This window comes from Mobula hypostoma, assembly GCF_963921235.1.
Source record: "Mobula hypostoma chromosome 10 unlocalized genomic scaffold, sMobHyp1.1 SUPER_10_unloc_4, whole genome shotgun sequence".
Lineage (NCBI taxonomy): Eukaryota > Metazoa > Chordata > Chondrichthyes > Myliobatiformes > Myliobatidae > Mobula > Mobula hypostoma.
The window spans coordinates 142,472-162,050 of NW_026948139.1; the positions used below are offsets into that span (position 1 = coordinate 142,472).

General features: G+C 53.8%; 1 protein-coding gene across 1 annotated transcript; it reads left to right on the forward strand.

Moving 5' to 3' along the window:
• Positions 1 to 1,832: 1,832 nt before the first annotated feature.
• Positions 1,833 to 19,579, forward strand: cideb (cell death inducing DFFA like effector b). The gene is made up of 5 exons (XM_063039114.1): positions 1,833 to 2,055; positions 6,931 to 7,072; positions 8,048 to 8,194; positions 12,875 to 13,062; positions 19,268 to 19,579. Exons 1-5 carry the CDS (start codon positions 1,940 to 1,942, stop codon positions 19,386 to 19,388), a joined length of 714 nt encoding a protein of 237 aa, XP_062895184.1. The 5' UTR covers positions 1,833 to 1,939; the 3' UTR covers positions 19,389 to 19,579.

Here is a 19,579-nt window from a genome sequence, read left to right on the forward strand (position 1 = left end):
GCCAGAGAAAGCAGGATCTCCCAGTGGCCACACATTTTAATTGCACGTCCCATTCCCATTCTGACATGTCTATCCACGGCCTCCTCTACTGTAAAGATGAAGCCACACTCAGGTTGGAGGAACAACACCTTATATTCCGTCTGGGTAGCCTCCAACCTGATGGCGTGAACATTGACTTCTCTAACTTCCGCTAATGCCCCACCTCCCCCGCGTACCCCATCCGTTATTTATTTATATACACACATTCTTTCTCTCACTCTCCTTTTTCTCCTTCTGTCCCTCTGACTATACCCCTTGCCCATCCTCTGGGTATTTCCCCCCCCCCTTTCCTTCTCCCCGGGCCTCCTGTCCCATGATCCTCTCATATCCTCTTTTGCCAATCACCTGTCCAGCTCTTGGCTCCATCCCTCCCCCTCCTGTCTTCTCCTATCATTTTGGATCTCCCCCTCCCCCTCCCACTTTCAAATCTCTTACTCTTCCTTCAGTTAGTCCTGACGAAGGGTCTCGGCCTGAAACGTCGACTGTACCTCTTCCTAGAGATGCTGCCTGGCCTGCTGTGTTCACCAGCAACTTTGATGTGTGCATTATTGATGCCTGTGTCCTTCTGAATGCTCTTTATCTGATGCCTTGCGCCTGTGATGTTGCTAAGGTGTTTTTTCTTGTACGGACAGAAAATGCTGGGGGGTCCACCTGTACGTTGCTTTAGATTTCCATCATCTTAAGACTTTCTCAAGTTTTTTTTTCTGAACGAACTGAAGTTTGAAGTGGGACCGGCTCGGGAGAGCTCTGTTTCCGGGGTGCACAACTCTGAGTCTGTGACCTCCGTCCATCGTCCGCTGCGTGCGGAGCCCACACCTGCCCTTACCGAGGGGTCGGCGGTGGAAAGGGCCTGCAGCTTCAAGTTCCTGCTGTCAACATCACGGGGTGGGGGGTGGCGGGGATCAGTCCTGGGCCCAACACCCGGCACTCGCGAAGAAGGCGATCCAGAATTCGGTTCGTCCTGCAGACTTCTGCGGACGCCCGGTGGGGAGGATTCCGGCCGGTTACGCCGCCGCCCGGGATGAAAGCTCCAGGCCCGGGATCATGAGGGCTGATGACTCCGCCAGCTCCGACACGGGCAGCAGCCGCCACTCTGTCGAGGACATCTTCCCAATGCGCTGCCTCGAGAAGGCGCCGTCCGTCACTGAATCACCCAGGACGTGCCCCCTTCTCATCCCTATCATCCGGGAGGGGCTGCAGGAGCCTGAAGACCCCCATCACCCAGGACGTGCCCCCTTCTCATCCCTATCATCCGGGAGGGGCTGCAGGAGCCTGAAGACCCCCATCACCCAGGACGTGCCCCCTTCTCATCCCTATCATCCGGGAGGGGCTGCAGGAGCCTGAAGACCCCCATCACCCAGGACGTGCCCCCTTCTCATCCCTATCATCCGGGAGGGGCTGCAGGAGCCTGAAGACCCCCATCACCCAGGACGTGCCCCCTTCTCATCCCTATCATCCGGGAGGGGCTGCAGGAGCCTGAAGACCCCCATCACCCAGGACGTGCCCCCTTCTCATCCCTATCATCCGGGAGGGGCTGCAGGAGCCTGAAGACCTACACTAAATGTTTTAGGGACAGTTTCGTCCCCTCGCCATCAGATTTCTGAAGGTTCAATAAACACTACCTGTCTCCGCTGTTTATTTTGTATGTTACTCTGGCTCTGTATTTGGGCTGGGGGGGCGCGAAGGGGTAGCTCTGGGGTGGGGGAGGAGACCTCTCGCTCCCTCTAATCTCACACCAGCACAACTATGAATAATTATCCGGACTTTGGACTGCTTACGACGGGATCAAAGTCCAGGATCTCGCTATCCTCCCTCTGCTCGCGGACGCCCTGCACTGATTTGATCTTCCAGAGACCTGACCTGCGTTTCCTGTCGAAACCCGGCGGCTGGAAGGAGCACCATGTCTCTCTGTGGGCCGCGTCCCGACGAAGGCTCGGTATCCAGGCGTGCCAGCGAGGATCAGGCCGGCTTCCTGGGGTCCCGGGGTTACATATCCTCGGCCTCCTCGCTGATCAGGTTAGTCCGGGAGGGAGGCGGAGCAACCCCCCACCTCCCAGCCGCCGTGAAACCGCCGTGTAATTTCCCACCCTGATCCAATCGCCCTCTCCCCTCGGCGACCCCTAACCCCGAATATTTCTGGTATCCGGACATCCCCAGCGCTCTGGGAGGGGTGAGGTGAGGAGATTCCGCGCTCCTCCCACACAAGGAATCCCTCCTCATCTCCGTCTTAACGGGACGGAGACTGTTCCCCCTCCCCCCTTGGTTCTGGATTCTCCCACCAAGAGAACCATCCTCTCAGCATCTCCCCCGTGGCGTCCCTCTCCCCGCGAAATCCCCCCTCCCTCATCATCTCCACCTTTCAATAAGATCACCTCTCCTTACCCTGAGTCCCAACGAGAAAACCCAACCTGCCCGTTCCTTCCCGGTAAGGGAACCCTTTCCCCTGAAACGACCCAGCGACCCCCTCCGCATCGCTCTGCAATGAATACGGGACCCCCCACCATTCCTGATGTCACCCAACCCCCACCCCCGTCCTATCAAACCAGGACTGACCCCCTGCCTCAGCCTCACCCCCTGCACTGACCCTGTCTTCCCTTCACGTCCAGAACTCACCGATCCCCCTCCCTCTGTGCTGGGGGGTAGAATTCCAGAGATTTACTTTCCTGGGGGCGGAAGGGAGGGCAGGGGATAGAAAGCTCTCTCTGAACAGCTGACCTTCTATTCTGGGACGGTGACCCACCACCCCCTCCCAGCTCTGGGACATCCCAGTCAGGGGGAAAATGTGCCCCGTCACGCCCGGGAGAGTTTTCCCAAACTCTCGTTGCTCTCGTTCTCCCAAACCCCAGAGGTCCCATCTGCTTAATCCCTCCTCAGAGGAAAATCCACGCCCACCACACCCGTTCCAGGGACGGATGCGATGAACCTTCCCCCCCCCCCGACCCCCGATGTCACACACCTCGCATTCTTAGAGTCACGAGACCAGTGCTGTGCACAATGTTCCTGGGGTGGTCTCGCTGGGACTCGTCACTGGATCAGGATGTCTTGTGTTGCTTTCTCTGGAGCGTCTCAGGCCGAGGGGAGACCCGATTGAAGGTTATAAAATTGCGGCACAGATAGGGCAGACAGTCAGAATCTTTCTTCCCCAGGGCGCAAATGTCAAATACCAGGTGATATGGAGAATAGCTTAAAGGAGATTTGGAAGGCAGGGTTTTTTTTTCTGCACGGAGAGAGGGGGATGTCCGAGACGGGCTGCCGGGGGGGGGGGTGGGGTGGAAGCAGATGACGTCACGATGCTTTTAGACAGACGGGTGAACAGAATGTAGATCACGTGCAGGCAGATGGCATCAGTTGGGTTGGCCCACCGGGTCTCGCTGATCTGATGAAGCTGATGGCAGCTAATCCTATTTACCTGGGTAGGGTCCATATTCAGAATCAGGTTCATTATCACTGAATAGAACCTGCCCTTCGGACCACTGCGTTGCGCTGACCTGCTCCAAGACCAATCTAACACTTCCTTCTCACTTAACCCTCCACTTCTCTATCATCCATTTCATATCGTGACATTGTTACTGTAAGCGACACACATAAATATACCCAGTGACCATGTTACAGGCACACCTGTACACCTGCTCGTTAATGCAAATATCCAATCAGCCAATCATGTGGCAGCAACTCGAAGCATAAAAGCATGCGGACTTGGTCAAGAGGTTCAGCTGTTGTTCAGACCAAACATCAGAATGGGGAAGAAATAAGTGATTTTGACTGTGGAATGATTGTTGGTGCCAGATGGGGTGGTTTGAGTATCTCGAAGACTGCTGATCACCGTATTCCTCGACTTTTCCATCCATGCTCACTGTTCAAATGGGAACGTGCGTTCCAAAAGAGAGAGTGTCACAGATTTAATCCTCGTCGCCACTGCTGCAATTAAAGAGCATTTATCGTGACCAGTGCTGCTTGTCACCTGGAAAACCATGAACACGTTCACAAGGTCGGAATGAGTAGGTTAGACGTTAATTGATAGACGGTCAAGCCCGCGGGACCGACCAATCCCGTGATGTCACATGACAGACCAATTAAACACTCACCCGGTGGACAGGACAATTTTCACACACGATACTCTCCAGGTTTTACAGAGAATGGTGCGAGCACAACATTCAGTGAAGGAACATTTTTTTCTGTGGGCGAAAACGCCTTGTTAATGAGAGAGGTCAGACTCGAAGGCGACAGTGACTCAAATACACACGTTTTGCAACAGCGGTGTGCAGAGAGCATCTCTGAAAGCACAACACGTCGAACCTTGAAGTGGACGGGTACAGCGGCTAGTTTATTCGGTGCAGTCCTAACGATAGTGTTCGAAACAAACTCGGACAGCTCCCCCTTTCCGCAGGCTTCGTAGACAGAATCAGAGTCATTTTATCGCTGGTATGTGTGGAGAAATTGTAGTAGAACGCAAGGCATTAAGCTACAATGATAAGTGAATGAATGGATGACTAGCTAGGTAGAGCGACAGAGAGATAGTGAGCTAATGTTCATGGGTTTGGAAGTCTGATGACCGTGGGGAAGAAGCTCTCCCTCAAACACTGAGTGCGGGTCTTCAGGCTCCTGTACCTCCTCCCTGAAGGTAGCAATGGGAAGAGTCTCGCTATTGTATCTACTCCCCCGACAGCCCGCCGAGGGTGTTGCTGGAACAGAGGAACGTGGTTGTAAGGGGAGCTTGCACAGGCTGAGATTGTTCTCACTGGAACGTGGGAAGCTGAGGGGTGACCTGATGGAATTATAAGGGGGGGGGGTAAATAGGGTTCCTTAGGGTTGTTACAGCCAGAGGTGGGGGTGGTAACAGGGATAAGCTCCCACTACCCGTTAAATGCTCTCAAATAGCCCCCGACAGCCGCCCGGCACCCGGCCTTGCCGCAACACACAGGAAACGCTGCAGCAACTCAGCAGGCCAGGCAGCATCGACGAAAAAAGTACAGTCGCCGTTTCGGGCCGAGACCCTTCGGCAGGGCTCACGTGTGGCTTGGCTACTAAGCCCGGCGGAACCGTTTCCACTGACCGGAGACGGGGCAAAGGCGGGTTACTGGCGCCTTACAAACAGTCGCTTCGGGCAGGTGGGGCTCGTCAGCCCGTGGTTGGCAGCTCATCAGGGAGAAGGAAAACTCTGATCTCAAGTCTCCGCTGCCTTGTGACGATACCCACTCATGGGGGAGGCTTCGGGAGTAAACCCCGAGGTAAAATTCCGGAACTGCAATCCCTGAGGCAGTCCGACATTGAGTCCAATGCCGACTGGCAACTCCTGAGAGAGCGCTAGTACCAAACTGCGTGGGTCTCTGCCGTTTCGTTGGGTTCATCAGCAGGGCGGAGAGGGGGAGTCTGCTACTTGGGCAACAGCTTGCTCTCCAGGCTCGCGTCTCTAGACAGCTAGGACACAACATCCATGGCCAACCCTGTCCGACAGAGGCCCTCAGATAGGATAGTCTTTTCCCAGAAATAAAGGCACGGGATTAAGGTGAAAGGGGACCTTGAGAGGGGCAATTTTTCACACAGAGGGTGGTGGGTGTGTGGACCGAGTTGCTAGGGGAAGTGGTAAAGGTGGGTGTAAAGATTCTTGGACAGATACTTGACAGGAAAGGTGTATTGGGAGTTGGGCCAAAAGCAGACCCCTCTCCCACTCAGCGTAACTGGGCAATTTAGTCAGCATGAACGAAATGGGCCGAAGGGCCGGTTCCTCTGCTGTACGTCAATGATTCCAATCTCTGTGTAGCACAGTAAGGCCCTTCGGCCCACCGTGTTGCGCCAGCCTTTTCACCTATTCCACGGTCAATTTAACACTTCCCTCCCACACAGCCCGTAATCTCCCGTTTTTCTTTCATCCTTGTGCCTGTCCAAGAGCCTTTTAAACGTCCCTCTACCGGCAGTCTCGCTGTGTAAAAACTTACCTCGGACATCTCCCCTAAGCTCCCCTCCGCTCACCTTAGAAGGATGTCCTCTGCTGTGAACCATTGCCATCCCGTGGAGAAAAAGAGACGCTGCCCGTCCACCTAACTTGTGCCCCTCATCTTGAAACACCTCGATCAAGTCTCACCCTCCTTCGCTCCAAAGGATAAAAGCCCCAGCTCGCTCATCCGTTCCGTCTAAAACAGATTCTCTAACCAGGCAGGACCCTGGCAAATCTCCTCTGCGCCTCCTCTAGAGCTCCCAGATCCTCCCCAGGGCGAGGTGACCAATATCCCAAGTGTGGTCCAGCCAGAGCTGTGACTTTACATCGCAGCTCTGGAACTCAATCCCCGCCTAATGAGGGCAAACACCACCACCACCACCCCGCACGGCTTCGTAATCGCCCCCGTCGGGTTCCGTGGCAATTCTGAGGGGTCTGTAGATGCGGACACTTGCTGGCCGCAGTTTCTCCTAACCCGCCGATCGGTAGGGGAGACGGGGATGGGGGGCGGTTGCGGTGTGCGTGCGTAACCAGGATTTTAGAGACGCCGAGCGAGCTGCAAAAGTCGTAGTCCGATTACGACGGAGACGCTGGTGGTGGGTGGGGTGGGGTGGGGTGGGGTGGGGGCGGTGGCAGGAGGGACTTCTCCCTCTCTCGGAAGGAGGGGCGGGGCTTTGGGACCCCCTTCCTAAGCGAATGAGGCTGGGGGTGGGAGGGATTCCCCATAAATGAGTATGTGTGGCGTTGGGGGGGGGGGGAGTGGAGCGAGTTTGGGGATTAGGGGTAAGTAGGGTGTGGGGTCAGGATACCCAGCCGGAGTGGGAGAGTGGAAGAGAATGGCCGAGAGGCGTCCTCCTGCCCCTAATCTGCGCGCAGGTGTCGGTCCTCCGGTCTCCGGGGGTGGGGCTGAGTGAGGCGGGACCGGTGTTTGACCTTCCCCCACCCCTCACCCACAGATCAGTGACGACGGCCAGCGCCGACCTGACCAGGAGGTGGTGGAACTCCGAGCCCCCCCAGCGGCCCTTCCGCGTCTGCAACCACGACCGCTCTCGCCGCAAAGGCCTCACCGCCGGGACCCTGAGGGAGCTCGTCAACAAGGTGCGTCCGGAGGGGCAAGGGGAGGTGGAGGTGGGAGTCCACGGGACGTTGCATCACAGAGACCATGTGGTGGTGGGGGGGGGGGTGCGGGCGCGTTTAATCAAATCATGTTACACACACACACACACACCACATATGATTACCACACATGCATCCAAACACGCACACGCATGTCATCCATACCTGCACCATCCAAACACCCTGAGTACACACAAATGTCACACACAATCTACCAACACGTATGTCAATTCACACATACACGCCAAACACTCGATCCACATACAGTCACCATTCATGCTATCCACACACACACACCACTGTCTAACCCTCATACAATCACCACGCACGTCATCCACAAACATCCAATCACTACTCACACACTCTCTTTATCTCTCTCTCTCTCTCTCACACACACACACACATGCACTTACACCAACACACACACATTCTGTCTCACACACAAGCATTCAGGGCGCAGGCCTGGGCAAGGTTGTACGGAAGACCAGCAGTTGCCCATGCTGCAAGTCTCCCCTCTCCACGACACCCATGTTGTCCGAGGGAAGGGCATTAGGACCCATACAGCTTGGTACTGGTGTCATCACAGAGCAATGTGTGGTTAAGTGCCTTGCTCAAAGACACAACATGCTGCCTCAGCTGGGGCTCGAATTTACAACCTTCAGATTGCTAGTCAAATGCCTTAACCACTTGGGCGGGCGGGCACACACACACACACATTCATTCTCTCTCTCTCTCTCACTCACGCACACCAGGAATCCCCATCGGAATATCCTCAGCCCTACTGCCGCATTCCCACTGTTCCACACCAAGATGCACCCCACACTCCTTGCATCAACACCTAACGTCCCACTCCCCTTTCCGAACCTGGGGAGGGCGGAGTGCATCTCCTCCTGCACCGCTAGCCTCTCTGCATTTGAATGGCGCCGGGTGACAGTCTTCCCATTGCTCCCCCTGCAGGCCCTCGACGCTCTGCTCATCACCGGGGTGGTCAGCATGGTTCTGGAGGAGGACGGCACCGCTGTGGACACCGAGGACTTCTTCGATCACCTGGACAATGACACCGTCGTGATGGTTCTGGAGAAGGGCCAGCGATGGACCTCACAGGTCAGTCCATCAGATAGACGCGCGGGTCAGGGTGCCGTTCACGAAACTGTGCTCTCCAAAGGATGTGTCTGGGTTGGAGAACCAATGTTCACTATCACCGACACACAGAGCCTATAAAAAGTAGTCCTCCCCCTGCCCCCGGAAGTTTTCATGTTTTATTGTTTTACAACATTGAATCACAGTGGATTCAATTTGGCTTTTTTTTACACTGATCACCAGAAAAAGACTCTTTTGTGTCAAAGTGAAAACAGATCTCTACAAATTGATCTAAATTACAAATATAAAACACAAAATAACTGATTGCATAAGTTTTCACCCCCTTTAATATGACACACCAAATCATCACTGGTACAGCCGATTGATTTCAGAAGTCACATAGTTAAATGGAGATCACTGTGTGCATTCAAGATGTTTCCATTGATTGTAGTAAAAATACACCTGTATCTGGAAAGTGAGTCAGTATCCCGGCAAAAACTACACCATGAGGACAAAAGAACACTCCAAGCAACTCGGTGAAAGGGTTATTGAAAAGCTCAACCCCGGAGAATTTGAGGCTGGACTTGAAACAGGTAGTTCACTCACGATCCCCGTGCAATCTGACAGAGCTTGAGCAGTTTTGTAAGGAAGAATTGGGGAAAATTGCAGTGTCCAGATGTGCAAAGCTGATAGAGACCTATCCATGCAGAATCAAGGTGTAATTGCTACCAAAGGTGCATCTATTAAATACTGACTTGAATGGTGTGAATAATTATGCAATCAATTATTTTGTGCTCTATATTTGCAATGAATTTAGATCACTTTGTAGAGATCTGTTTTCACTTTGACATGAAAGAGAATTTTTCTGTTGATCAGTGTCAAAAAAGCCAAATTAAATCCCTTGTGATTTAATGTTGCAAAAGAATAAAAGATGAAAACTTGCAAGGGAGGTGAGCACTTTTTATAGGCACTGTACATTGCAAAATTTGTAGTTTGGTGGCAGCAGTGCAGATCAAAACGTTTTTTTTTAAATTATTGTTACAATGTGAAATCGATATAAAATATAAATAGTGCAAAAGGAGATTACAATAGTGAGGTAATGTTCATGGGCCGTCAGGAATCAGATGGTGGAGGGGATGAAGATGTCCTTAAACAGTTGAGTGTGTATTCTTGGGCTCCAGTACCTCTTTCCCGATGAGAAGAGGGTATGCCCTCGGTGGTGAGGCTCTTAATGATGGATGAAGACGTACTCAGCGGGGAGGTGGCTAGTTGCTGTGATGGAGCCTACAGTCCTCAGCTGCTATTTGTGCATTCGAGCCTCCACACCAGCCGGTGACGCAGCCAGTCAGAATGCTCTCCGCCATACAGCTGTAGACATTTTCTAAATTTGTCAAGGAGGTTCCCCTCGGTGTCACCTGGATTAGGTACAGGGAGAGGACTTTGATAAGGTCCCTCGTGGCAGGCTAGTCTAGTGCAGGATCCGGGATGTAAAATGGATTGGGTTCACCGTTTGCTCATTGAAGCAGAGGGTCATTCGAGGGTTGTTGCACAGACTCGAGGCCTGTGCCTGGTGGTACGGTATGTCACAGGGGTCAGTGCTGAGACCTTTGATGTTTGTAATTTATGTAAATGATTTGGATGTAAACATACGAGGCATGGTTGGTAAGTTTGGAGAAGTTTGGTAAGCTTAAAGAAGGTGGTGTTGTAGACAGTGAAGAAGATTATGAAAATTATGGGGAGATCTTGGTCAGCTGGATATGTGGCTGAGAATTGATCGGTAAAAGGCTTTCAATCTAGATAAATGGAAGGTATTGCACTTTGGGAGACCAGGTCAGGGTAGGATTCACACAGTGAATAGTAGGACCATGGGGAGTGTAATGGAACAGAGAGATCGAGGGCTGCAAGTGCAAACTTTGCTGAAAGCAGTGTCTTGGGTGGACGCAGTGGTGAAGAAGGCATTTGGTTCACCAGCCCTCGTCCGTCAGGCACAGAGTTGGGAAGTTTTGGAGCAGTTGTATAAGTTGCTGGTGAGTATTATATACAGTTTTATCATCCAGTTGTAGGATAGTGCTAATCAAACTAGAAATGATAATGAAAAGATTTACCAGGGTGTTGCCTGGACCTGGTCTGATCTACCCAGAGAGGGTGTGTAGTCTTCCTGGACTGTAGGAGATTGGGGGAGGGAGGATTGGAGTGATGATAGAAGTGTACACGATCATGATGACATAGACAGGGTGAAAGTACAGGGTTTTTTTTTCCAGGGAGAGGCTGCTAAAACAAGGAGGCAAAGCTTTAAGATCAGAGGTCAGAGATTTAAAAGGGAGACCTGGAGCAACTACTTCATCGATTTCTCCAATTTCCAGTAAAACTTCCACCTCGCTTCACACCCCTCCCCTTACCTCCTCTTTTCTCCTCACCCACCTATCACCTCCTCCTGGTGTTTCTTATCCTTCCCCTTCCTCTCCGATGATCCCTTCTTCTCCAGCCCTTTACCTTTTCCACCCCCCCGCCACCTGGCTTCACCCATCGCATTCTAGTTCACCCTGTCCCAGACACAGGGTGAGGCTCCCTCCACACCATCCCGTCACACACTCCCAGGGACAGGGTCAGACACAGGGTGAGGCTCCCCCCACACCGTCCCGACACACACTCCCAGGGACAGGGTCAGACACAGTGAGGCTCCCTCCACACCGTCCCGTCACACACTCCCAGGGACAGGGTCAGACACAGGGTGAGGCTCCCTCCACACTGTCCCATCACACACTCCCCAGGACAGGGTCAGACACAGGGTGAGGCTCCCTCCACACCGTCCCATCACACACTCCCGGGGACAGGGTCAGACACAGGGTGAGACTCCCTCCACACCGTCCCGTCACACACTCCCAGGGACAGGGTCAGACACAGGGTGAGGCTCCCTCCACACCGTCCCATCACACACTCCCAGGGACAGAGTCAGGCACAGGGTGAGGCTCCCTCCACACCATCCCGTCACACACTCCCAGGGACGGGGTCAGACACAGGGTGAGGCTCCCTCCACAGCATCCCATCACACACTCCCAGGGACAGGGTCAGACACAGGGTGAGGCTCCCCCCCACACCATCCTGTCACACACTCCCAGGGACGGGGTCAGACACAGGGTGAGACTCCCTCCACACCGTCCCATCACACACTCCCAGGGACGGGGTCAGACACAGGGTGAGGCTCCCTCCACACCGTCCCGTCACACACTCCCAGTGACAGGGGTAGACATAGAGTGAGACTCCCTCCACCTACTAGTTCTGGCTTTTCCCCCCTTTCTTTCCTGTCCTGATGAAGGGTCTCGGCCCAAGACGTTGACTGTTTATTCATTTCCATTGCCTCACCTGCGGAGTTCACAGAATCTGCAAATCTCTCGTGTTCATGCAAATGGTGGTGCGTATTTGGAATGAGCTGCCAGAAACTGTGTGCGATGCAGGCCGTGGATTCGAGGGATTCAGAGGGTTACAGAACAAATGCAGGTGGATGGGACTAGCTCGCTAGACAACGTGGTCAGCATTGACGAGCTGGGTGAAGGCACATCTCTAAGTATCTGTGACAATGAGAGAGTGGGCTTGTTTTACCTGGGGCGAAGGAGGTTGAGAGGTGAAGAGATTTAAGTCAAAGAGGGCACAGAGTCGGGAGGTAGCCAGACTTTCTCTCCAAGGTGGAGGCATCAAAAAGAGTATAGGATTAACGGGAGGTGACTAGAGGGGTAAATCTTTTACACACACAGAGAGGGTGATGGCATCAGAAACAACTAAGAGGCATTTAGACAGGGACTTCAATAGGTACCATGTAGGTGAAATACTGGCTTAACGTAGAAATGGGAAGCTAGCATGGATGTGATGGGCTGAAAGACCTATTTCTGTGCTGGAGGGTCACAGGCACCTGAGGGTTTCTGAAAGTGGAGGCACCAGTGCTGCCATTGGCACAGAAACAGAAACATCCAACCTCAGCTCCAGCAGCAGGGATAACTCCCAGTTTCTTGGCTAGGGAAAGGTGTATGTGGATTGGGAGCAGAGATGGTGTGGAGGGAGCCTCACCCTGGGTCTGACCCTGTCCCTGGGGGTGTGTGACGGGACGGTGTGGGGGGAGCCTCACCCTGGGTCTGACCCTGTCCCTGGGGGTGTGTGACGGGACGGTGTGGGGGGAGCCTCACCCTGGGTCTGACCCTGTCCCTGGGGGTGTGTGACGGGACGGTGTGGGGGGAGCCTCACCCTGGGTCTGACCCTGTCCCTGGGGGTGTGTGACGGGACGGTGTGGGGGGAGCCTCACCCTGTGTCTGACCCTGTCCCTGGGGGTGTGTGACGGGACGGTGTGGGGGGAGCCTCACCCTGGGTCTGACCCTGTCCCTGGGGGTGTGACGGGAGCCTCACCCTGTGTCTGACTCTGTCCCTGGGAGTGTGTGACGGGAGCCTCACCCTGTGTCTGACCCTGTCCCTGGGGGTGTGTGACGGGACGGTGTGGGGGAAGCCTCACCCTGGGTCTGACCCTGTCCCTGGGAGCGTGTGACGGGACGGTGTGGGGGGAGCCTCACCCTGTGTCTGACCCTGTCCCTGGGGGTGTGTGATGGGACAGTGTGGAGGGAGCCTCACCCTGTGTCTGACCCTGTCCTGAGAGTGTGTGACGGGACAGTTTGGAGGGAATCTCACCCTGTGTCTGATCAGTTTGCCGATGTTTTACAGAGGGGAATGGTATCCTATGCTCTGACCCAGAAACCAAAAAACAGCAAAGACATCGCCCGGATCACCTTTGACATCTACAAGCTCAACCCCAAGGACCTCTTTGGTTCTGTCAACATCAGGGCTACGTTCTACGGACTTTACTCCATGACCTTTGACATCAAGTGTCTGGGGCCTAAGAAGGTCATAAGGTAATGCGGAGAAGCCGATTTGGTGGTGGGGGCGGGGGAGTGGGGTGCATCTGAGGACAGGGTAATGGAGACATCCGTATGGCCTCCACGGTAATAGTAAGGTGTGACACCTCAGGAACGGGTAGAGGATGGATGCCTCAGGGTATTCCCAAGTCTGGAGAGCTGCATTCTCGGCAGACGCTGTCCCGAAAGTTCAGCCACTCCATCCATGCCCGAAGAGTGGCAGGGTGGGGTGGGCAGAGGGTGAAAGTTTTATCGAGCAGTGGGGTGTTACGGGTTTGATAGGACAGCAGTGTTTTTTTTTCCCAGAGAGGTCATTATGCAGAAAAGGAGACTTCCTTGGCCAGAGAAGTCATTATCCAAACAAAACGGTCAAGGTTAGTTGGATAGTCATAGTCATAGTCATAGTCAGACTTTATTGATCCCAGCGGAAAATGGTTTTCGTTACAGTTGCACCATAAATAATTAAATAGTAATAAAACCATAAATAGTTAAATAGTAATATGTAAATTATGCCAGGAAATAAGTCCAGGACCAGCCTATTGGCTCAGGGTGTCTGACCCTCCAAGGGAGGAGTTGTAAAGTTTGATGGCCACAGGCAGGAATGACTTCTGCAGAATGACTATGACTAACCAACTGACCTTGACTGTTTTGCCTGGGTAACGACTTTTCTGGCCAAGAAAGTCTCCTTTTCTGCATAAACGACCGAGATTGAAGTGGGGGTGAAAATGAGCTCACTGGATGAGTGATTGGGGGGGCAGCAGTAAAGGGAAGACACCACATCCCTATGCACAGGATGGCGTGCCCAGAGCAGAACAAAACTCCCACAATAAGGATCAATAGCAAAGTGTGCATTATCCTGTATGTGTAGCTGGGGGCGGGGCAGGGTGTGAGTCCCATACTCGATTATTTATTAACCACCTGGATGCGGGGGTAGAAGGGTGGGTTGGCAAGTTTGCAGACGACACAAAGGTTGGTGGTGTTGTAGATAGTGTAGAGGATTGTCGAAGGTTGCAGAAAGACATTGATAGTTTGCAGAAGTGGGCTGAGAAGTGGCAGATGGAGTTCAACCCAGAGAAGTGTGAGGTGGTACACTTTGGAAGGACAAACTCCAAGGCAGAGTACAAAGTAAATGGCAGGATACTTGGTAGTGTGGAGGAGCAGAGGGATCTGGGGGTACATGTCCACAGATCCCTGAAAGTTGCCTCACAGGTGGATAGGGTAGTTAAGAAAGCTTATGGGGTGTTAGCTTTCATAAATCGAGGGATAGAATTTAAGAGTCGCGATATAATGATGCAGCTCTATAAAACTCTGGTTAGGCCACACTTGGAGTACTGTGTCCAGTTCTGGTTGCCTCACTGTAGGAAGGATGTGGAAGCATTGGAAAGGGTACAGAGCAGATTTACCAGGATGCAGCCTGGTTTAGAGAGTATGCATTATGATCAGAGATTAAGGGAGCTAGAGCTTTACTCTTTGGAGAGAAGGAGGATGAGAGGAGACATGATAGAGGTGTACAAGATAATAAGGGGAATAGATAGAGTGGATAGCCAGCACCTCTTCCCCAGGGCACCACTGCTCAATTCAAGAGGACATGGCTTTAAGGTAAGGGGTGGGAAGTTCAAGGGGGATATTAGAGGAAGGTTCTTTACTCGGAGAGTGGTCGGTGCGTGGAATACACCGCCTGAGTCAGTGGTGGAGGCAGATACACTAGTGAAGTTTAAGAGACTACTAGACAGGTATATGGAGGAATTTAAGGTGGGGGCTTATATGGGAGGCAGGGTCTGAGGGTCGGCACAACATTGTGGGCCGAAGAGCCTGTACTGTGCTGTACTATTCTATGTTCTATCTACCACATTACCATGTGGAGAACGTGCTCCTTCAGATTTGGGAATAAATTCTGGGATTATTTCACATCCACAGTGGAGGAGGAATTGGGTGAACAAATATAGATATATGTTCTACGTCTAGCCTCATGCTGTTCCTGGGAGTGTGTGATGGGACGGCATGGAGGGAGCCTTGCCCTGTGTCTGAACCTGTCCTTCAGAATGTGAGATGGGATGGCGCGGAGGGAGCCTCATGCTCTCCTTAGGAGTGTGTTACGCGACACAGCAGAAGGAACCACACACTGCACTTGGGAGTGTGTGATGGAGGGAGCCTCACGCTGTCCTTGGGTGTGTGTGATAGGAGCCTCACTCTGCCTTTGTGAGTTTGTGATGGGACGATGTGGAGCGAGCAGGTCCTTAGTCCCTAGGCATGTATAATGGGATTGTGTGGAGGGAGTCTTACCCTGTCCTTGGGAGTGTGTGATGGGACAGCATGCAAGGACGCTCAATCTGCACTTCGGAGAGTGTGATGGAGGGACCCTCATCCTCTACTTTGGAGTGTGGGGTGAGATGGTGTGGACAGTTTCACCCTGTCATTGGGTGTCTGTGATGGGACAGTGTAGAAGGAGCCTAGCTCTGTCCTTGGGAGTGTGTGATAGGACAGTGCTGATGGATCCCCATAGGAGATCTTGGAAGTGGGTGATTGAGCAACCTGGAGAGAGCCTCACCCTGCACTTGGGAGTGGGTGATGGGACAGTGTGGATGGAGCTTCACTTCTCCTTGGGACTGTGTGATTGGCTGTATGGAGGGAGCCTCATCCTGTCCTTGGGAGTGTGATGGGACTGTGTGATGGGCTGTATGGAGGGAGCCTCACCCTGTCCTTATGAGTGTGATGGGACTGTGTGAAGGGAGATGCACCCTGTCCTTGGAAGTGTGTGTTGGGATAGTGTGGAGGGAGTGTCAGCCTGTCCTTGAGTGAGCCTTATTCTGCCCTTGGGAGTGTATGATGGAGGGAGCCTCACTAGGTCCTAGGGAGTGCGTGAAGGGACGGTGTTGAGGGAGCCTCACACCATCCCTCGAAGTGTGTGACAGAATGGTGTGGAGGGAGACCCACCCTATTCTTGGGAGTGTGTAATGGCACAGTGTAGACAGAGCCTCACCCTGTCCTGGTTTTGGGATGCGTAGGGGGAGCCTCACCTGCCTTTGGATGTGTGTGATGGGGGGAGCCTCACCCTGCACTTGGAAGTGTGTGATGAAGTGAGCCTCACCTGCTCCTTGTGAGTGCATGATAGGTGGGCCTGGGGGGAGCCTCATACTTTCCTAGGGAGAGCGTGATGGGATAGTGCAGAGGTAGCCTCACCATGTCGTTGGGAGAGCACGATGGGAAGTCATGTTGGGAGCCCCAGCTTGTGCTTAGAATTGTCTGATGAGAAGGTGTGGAGGGAGCCCTTCCCTCTCCCTCAGAACCGTGAGATGGGACATCATGGAGGGGCCTCACCCTGTCCTTGGGAGTGTGTGTTGGGACAGTGTGGAGGGAGCCTCACCGTGTCCTTGGCTGATGTGATGGGAGCCCCACCATGTCCTTGGGATTGTAGGATGAGACGGTTTGGAGGGAGCCCTACACTGTGCTTATGATTGTGTGATGAGAAGGTGTGGAGGGACCCCCACCCTCTCCTTGCAAGTGTGTGATGGGACAGCGTGAGGGAACCTCACTCTGTACTTGGGAGTCGGTGATGGAGGGAGACTCACTCCGTCCTTGGGAGTGTCTGATTGTTCGGTCTGGAAGGAGCCTCACACATTCTTGGGAATGTGTGATAGGAAGGTGTGGAGGGAGCCTCGCCCAGTCCTTTTGAGTGTGTGATGGGACAGTGTGGAGGGAGCCTCACTCTGTCCTTGGGATTGTGGAGGGAGCCTGCCACTATCCCTCCAAGTGTGTTACGGGATGGTGTGGAGGCAGCCTCACCCTATTTTTGGGAGTATGTGATGGGATAGTGTGGAGGCAGCCTCACGTCCTTTGGAGTGGTTTTTGGGATGTGTGGGGGTAGCCTCACCCCATCTTTGGGAGTGGGGTTTTCGGATGGTGTGGAGGGAGCCTCAGCTGCCCTTGAAAGGGTGTGATGGGGGGAGCCTAACCCTACCCTTGGGCGTGTGTAATTGGACTATGCAGAGGGAGCCTGACTCTGCACTTGGGGTGTGTGATGGGGGCCCTTGGGCGTGTGTGTTGGCATCATATGGAGGGAGCCTCACCATGCCCTTTTGAGTTTATGATGGGATGGTGTGGAGGGAGCTTCAGCCTGCCCTTGGGAGTGTGTGATGGAGTGAGCCTCACCCGCTCATTGTCAGTGTGCAATGGGTCGCCCTGGAGGGAGGCTCCCACTTTCCTAGGGAGAGTGTGATGGGGGTGTGCAGAGGTAGCCTCACCATACCATTGGGAGACTGTAACGAGAACCTCACCATATCCTTCGGATGGGAAGTCATGTTGGGAGCCCCACCCTGTGTTTAGGATTGTGCGATGAGGGTGTGGAGGGAGCCCCACCCTCTCCTTGGGTGTGTGTGACAGGACAGCATGGAGGGTCTTCATCCTGTCCTAGGGGGTGTGTGATGGGTCAGTGCGGATGGAGACTCACTCTGCACTTGGGAGTGTGTGTTTGAATGGTGTGGAGGGAGCCTCACCATATCCTTGGGATTGTAGGATGGGATGTTTTGGAGGGAGCCCCACCTTGTGCTTAGAGTTGTGCGATGAGGGTGTGGAGGGAGCCCCACCCTCTCCTTGCGATGGGACAACGTGGAGGGAACCTCACTCTGCACTTGGGAGTGGGTGATTGTTCGGCCTGGAAAGAGCCTCACCTCATCCTTGGGAATGGCGGATGGGACCCTCACCCTGTCCTTAGGAGTGTGAGTTGTGTTGGTGTGGACAGAGCCTCTCCCTGTCCGTTTGAGTGTGTGATGGGATCTGCGGAGGGAGCATCAGCTTGTCCTTTTGAATCTGTGATGGGATGGTGTGCAGGGAACCTCATTCTGCACTTGGGAAGGTGTGGAGGGACCCTCACCCTGTCCTTGGCTGCGTGTGTTGGGATGGTGTGACACAGCCTCGCCCTATCCGTTTGAGTGTGTGATGGGACAGTGTGGAAGGAGCCTGACTCTGCCCTTCGGATTGTGTGACGGTATGGAGTGGAGGGAGCCTTCCACTATCCCTCCACGTGTGTGACCGGATGGTGTGGAGGGTGCCCCACCCTATCCTTGGGAGTGGGTGATTGTTCGGCCTGGAAAGAGCCTCACCTCATCCTTGGGAGTGTGCTATGGGTCAGTGCAGCAGGAGTCTCACCAGGTCCTTGGGATTGTAGGATGGGACAGTGTGGAGGGAACCCAACCTGTCCTTGGGAGTGTGTTATGGGATAGTGTGGAGGGAGCATCACTATGCCCTTGGGAGATTGTGATGGGAGTCTCACCATGACCCTGGGATTATATGATGGGAAGGCATGTTGGAAGCCCCACCCTGTGTTTAGGATTGTGTGATGAGGGTGTGGAGGGAGCCCCACCCTCTCCTTGGGTGTGTGTGACAGGACAGCATGGAGGGTCTTCATCCTGTCCTAGGGGGTGTGTGATGGGTCAGTGCGGATGGAGCCTCACTCTGCACTTGGGGTGTGTGTTGGGATGGTGTGGAGGGAGCCTCACCATGTCCGTGGGATTGTATGATGGGACAGTGTGGAGGGAACTCACCCTGTCCTGGGAGTGTGTGTTGGGATGGTGTGGAGGGAGCCTCACCATGTCCGTGGGATTGTATGATGGGACAGTGTGGAGGGAACTCACCCTGTCCTGGGAGTGTGTGTTGGGATGGTGTGGAGGGAGCCTCACCATGTCCGTGGGATTGTATAATGGGACAGTGTGGAGGGAACTCACCCTGTCCTGGGAGTGTGTGTTGGGATGGTGTGGAGGGAGCCTCACCATGTCCGTGGGATTGTATAATGGGACAGTGTGGAGGGAACTCACCCTGTCCTGGGAGTGTGTGTTGGGATGGTGTGGAGGGAGCCTCACCATGCCCTTGTGTGTGATTGGACAATGCCGCAGGAGACTCAGTCCGCACTTGGGAGTGTTTTACGGGACAGCGTGGAGGAAGCGTCGGCCTGTCCTTCAGAGTGGGCAACGGGACAGTCTGGAGGGAGCCTCACCCTCTCCTCTTCAGTCTGTGATGGGATAGTGTGGAGGGAGCTTCACCCTGCATTTGGAGTGTGTTGGAAGGTGAGGTGGGAGCCTCACCCTGTTCTTGAGAGTATGTGATCATGCACCGTGGAGGGAACCTCACCCTGTACTTGGGAGTGAGTATTGGGATGTTGTGGAGGGAGCCCCTACCTGGTATCTCATTGCCAGTTTTACTTTCCCAGAGAGCTGCTGCGAGCAATGTCTACGCTTCTGTATGGGATTGGCCACCTCCTGCTCACCGCCTCCTCCTTCACTCGACGGGCCGTGGAGGGGAGCGCCACGCTGGTGGAGTACTACGACTGATGGGCCTCCTCTTCCCCCACCCCTGGAGCACGTGTGTCTGCACCCACAACCCGGGATCGCTCAGAGGATACAGACAGACCGGCAACGCTTACAGACACAGACCGATATTGACACCTGCACGCACACACCTACACCCACCCACGCGGTCCCCTGCTTGTAATTTGCAATGATTAAATCTTGAGTCTAGTTCG

Excerpts from the sequence above, each read along its gene's own strand:
- cideb (XM_063039114.1), top strand. The coding sequence starts at position 1,940 with ATGTCTCTCTGTGGGCCGCGTCCCGACGAAGGCTCGGTATCCAGGCGT. Across the intron at positions 2,056-6,930 it reads TCGGCCTCCTCGCTGATCAG|ATCAGTGACGACGGCCAGCG; the intron begins GTTAGTCCGGGA and ends CCTCACCCACAG. Across the intron at positions 8,195-12,874 it reads GCCAGCGATGGACCTCACAG|AGGGGAATGGTATCCTATGC; the intron begins GTCAGTCCATCA and ends GATGTTTTACAG.